General features: G+C 45.7%; 1 protein-coding gene across 6 annotated transcripts in view; it reads left to right on the top strand.

Moving 5' to 3' along the window:
• Positions 1-2,991, top strand: part of LOC112223939 — a 60,421-nt gene extending 57,430 nt beyond the window's left edge. For all 6 annotated transcript variants that reach the window (XM_042305762.1, XM_042305765.1, XM_042305760.1 and 3 more), the window contains 4 exons: positions 1,005-1,229; positions 1,322-1,448; positions 1,558-1,722; positions 1,910-2,991. In XM_042305762.1, the coding sequence (XP_042161696.1) occupies positions 1,005-1,229; positions 1,322-1,448; positions 1,558-1,662 (457 nt within the window). In that variant the 3' untranslated portion in view covers positions 1,663-1,722; positions 1,910-2,991. The remainder of the gene's footprint in view (positions 1-1,004; positions 1,230-1,321; positions 1,449-1,557; positions 1,723-1,909) is intronic.
• The last annotated feature ends 851 nt before the right edge of the window (positions 2,992-3,842 follow it).

The raw sequence follows: 3,842 nt of genomic DNA on the forward strand, positions 1-3,842 counted from the left end.
TTTTCTGTTTATTCATTGTCAAGCTTTAAAAAACAATATTTTAGTAGCCTAGATAGGACTGTGGTATACTGTGTGTCTGTACACTTTCCCTCCGCTACACGCCGTAAACGGGACACGCGAAATCAGCGCAAGTTGAATTGTGTACAGCTGCAGTGATCGGTAAGCTGCTCTTATAGCTGATGCTTAAAGTTAGTGAGAGTACTACATGTCTCCAACTTCAGTGATTTTTTTTTTTGCAATTCGTTCCAGTCGTTGGCAGCAGAGAACTGGAAGGAAAGGCGGCCAAAGTAAGTGTTGGCTTTGGGGATGACCAGTGAGATTCTTTTTTCACCTTTATGTAACCAGGTAGGCCAGTTGAGAACAAGTTCTCATTTACAACTACGACCTGGCCAAGATGATAAACTAGGCAAGTCAGTGAAAAACAAATTCTTATTTGGAGAGACTGCTTACCCCGGCCAAACCCTGACTTGGACGACACTGGGCCAATTGTGCGCCGCCCTATGGGTCTCCCAATCATGGCCGTTTGTGATACAGCCGGAATCGAACCAGGGTCTGTAGTGACTCCTCTAGCACTGAGATGCAAGTGCCTTAGACTGCTGCGCCACTTGGGAGCCAATGCCTTACTGTACGTCATGGGATTTATTTGTCAAATAGAAACTATTTTTAAAACTTATAAAGTTGGTTTTGAAACAATACTGGGAATCTTATATTTTCAATGATATTATGATTGTCTGTTTTGTTTCAAATCTGCGTAGTAGTTCAAACGCTGTCAGTTCCACTTGGATTAGATTTAAATTAAGACTAAAGAGCAACATTTTTGTTCTCATGAATTGTTGGCCGATTATTGACTTTGCAGCTGGTTTATCGAGCAGAAATCGCTCAGTTCTACCTCCAGGACAAGATTCATGACGACAAACGGCAGCCTGTTACTGAGGCATGTTGCTTGAATAATAGAAATACATTAGATCAAATCTTTAATTACACCCTCTGCTATACCTCCACAGCCAGACCCTCACCCAGGCCCTCACCCAGACACTGCTAGGTGTGTTGTCCCCTGGGGACCAGCGAGTGGCTCACCACCCCTTCCTGAAGGAAGATCTGATGGCGCTGTCTCTGGACTGGAAGGCACAGGTACCTGACCTGCTGTTGGATGCTGGGCTCAGGCTGTCTGGTCACTTCCACAAGACCCTAGCTGACCTGGTGTATATTCTGCACGGCAACATGGACAGGTAGCAGGATTGTAGTATTTGTTGGTCTTGAAAAGGAAAAAATAAAGAACTGAAGAGACAAAACGATTGAGTTTTGTCTTACATCTTTTAAGAGAGACTAGTCTGGGAGAGGTCAGACTGCTGCTCTACACTACAGTTGGTGTGACAACGACCCCTGACCCCAGACCTGACCCCTGGGCCCAGCTCTTCCTCACGGAGACACACCTGGGACTGGTGCAGGTAACTATGTTTTAATATGTATGTATTCATTTATGCAGGAAGATGCCATTCACTCACTCTCACTGTGACATTTTGTCAGATTTATTCATCCCTTTCTTCCTTCATGCAGGAGAATGCCGTGTTCCACCCTGCTCCGCGCCACCTCCCCTGCTGTCCCGACAAGCACAGTTCCAGGGGGTGTCCCTTCGGTGCCGCTCTGACATCCGTTGTTTGATGGTCGGAGATTGGGCTGGGAGCCCCCCCGCTGTGGGGGGAGATGGAGCTGGTGATGAAGGTATTTATTTAAAAAAAAAAAAAATTGGTCAATAAATTTAAAAAATCAACCACATGTTGATGCAGTCCATTTAAACTTGAGGAAAACACTAAAAATGTGTCAGATTTGACCAATTTAAAATATTTGGAGCATAAATAGTGTGCAATCTTTTATTTTGAACACAAAGTTTAACCTATTTCGATTGTAGTCGTAGGTGGGGCAGTTAGACTGGACATCATCCTATCTCGGAACCGGAGGACCAGGGGAGAGAGGTGGGCCAGGCCTAAGGAACAGCCTGGAAGAATCGCTGCTGCTGTGAGGACGGTAGGAAGGGTGGCTGAAGCTGCTATCCTGTATGCTGACTCTAATTCATGTCCTTCGCCGCATCAGCAGGCTGAAGTGTGGAAATTAAATTTCAGCTGCTCGTCGGAGGCCGCCTGTCTGATTAATCACTTGTCAAACGTCTCAATGGTCACTGATCAAGGACTGGACAGACCGTAATGGAACTATAGCTTAGACCGGACTGGACAGAAGAACTGGTACCTAACTCTCATTGAGAGGAAGTCGAGGTGGCAGTACAGTCCATCTCAAAACAACAAGATGGAGAATGTTTCTACTTTGACACTACTAAAGGGCACTTTCCCCAAACACAGACTAAGATGAGTCCATGGATTTATAAAAGCTTAAAAGACAATCTCCTTGTACTTCAACTTTTCATCCAGGACTTGGGTTAATCTGTGTCCAGGAAACAGGCCCATAGAGAATATGAATGTGTTTTTGTTGTTCAGCATTTCTATGAAATATTCATATCCCATTTTCCACATCTTTCTGAAGTGGAACTTTATTTTTTGGTCTGCTGTTTTCCATGTTGTGGTGGGTGTTTTTGTCATTCACTGTTCCTGTTTTAGTTTACACTGTCGGGGACACTTCATTAGAGAGAATATAGGCCATTCTTTTTAAGGATAGATATGCAAAGGGGACAAATTAATTGCAGGGTATGCCTTTTTAAGCATATTTACACTTTTGACCACACAAAAGACGTGTTATACATCAAATATTTGAAATGTTTGTTTTATGGACATGTAAACTTTTTTTTAAAATTACTTTATGCTAAATAATATTATGCAATCTAAGTAATTATATTTGTGGAATATTTGAATTACTTGGTAGTTTCAGACACTTGTGTGTTTAAAAATACATGTGTTTAAAATGGTCATGTTTACAATGCTGCAGGTGGAAAAGATGTGGTTTTGTTTAGGTTTGTCAAGCATTAAAAGTTATACAACTTCTCTTAGTCTGTCAGTCAATCGTTTAAAGTAGACCATCTTCTGTGAAGGGGTGAACCTTCAGAATGTAGCTTCATCTGCTCATTCTTTCTGACTCTTCTGTTTCTCTTTCTCCCACTCGCTCTGTCTGTCTCTATGGTTAAAGATCAGAGTTGGGCAGCCTATGTGGTGTTAACTCTGTCAGTAGCCTCCTTGTCCCTTACGACCTCTCCAGTCTGAAGGAACTAGGTTAAATCTGTATACTTATACACTCCCTTCCCCTCTCTCGGCTCAACGCCACACTCCCTTCCCCTCTCTTGGCTCAACGCCACACTCCCTTCCCCTCTCTTGGCTCAACGCCACACTCCCTTCCCCTCTCTCGGCTCAACGCCACACTCCCTTCCCCTCTCTTGGCTCAACGCCACACTCCCTTCCTCTCTTGGCTCAACGCCACACTCCCTTCCCTCTCTTGGCTCAACGCCACACTCCCTTCCCCTCTCTTGGCCACAACGCTCAACGCCACACTCCTTTCCTTCACTCCCCTCTCTCGGCTCAACGCCACACTCCCTTCCTTCCCCTCCCCTCTCTCTCGGCTCAACGCCACACTCCCTTCCTTCCCCTCTCTCGGCTCAACGCCACACTCCCTTCCTTCCCTCTCTCGGCTCAACGCCACACTCCCTTCCTTCCCTCTCTCGGCTCAACGCCACACTCCCTTCCTTCCCCTCTCTCGGCTCAACGCCACACTCCCTTCCTTCCCCTCTCTCGGCTCAACGCCACACTCCCTTCCTTCCCCTCTCTCGGCTCAACGCCACACTCCCTTCCTTCCCCTCTCTCGGCTCAACGCCACACTCCCTGATTCAGAGGGGTTGGGTTAAA

The sequence above is a fragment of the Oncorhynchus tshawytscha genome, linkage group LG25, assembly GCF_018296145.1.
Source record: "Oncorhynchus tshawytscha isolate Ot180627B linkage group LG25, Otsh_v2.0, whole genome shotgun sequence".
Classification (NCBI taxonomy): domain Eukaryota; kingdom Metazoa; phylum Chordata; class Actinopteri; order Salmoniformes; family Salmonidae; genus Oncorhynchus; species Oncorhynchus tshawytscha.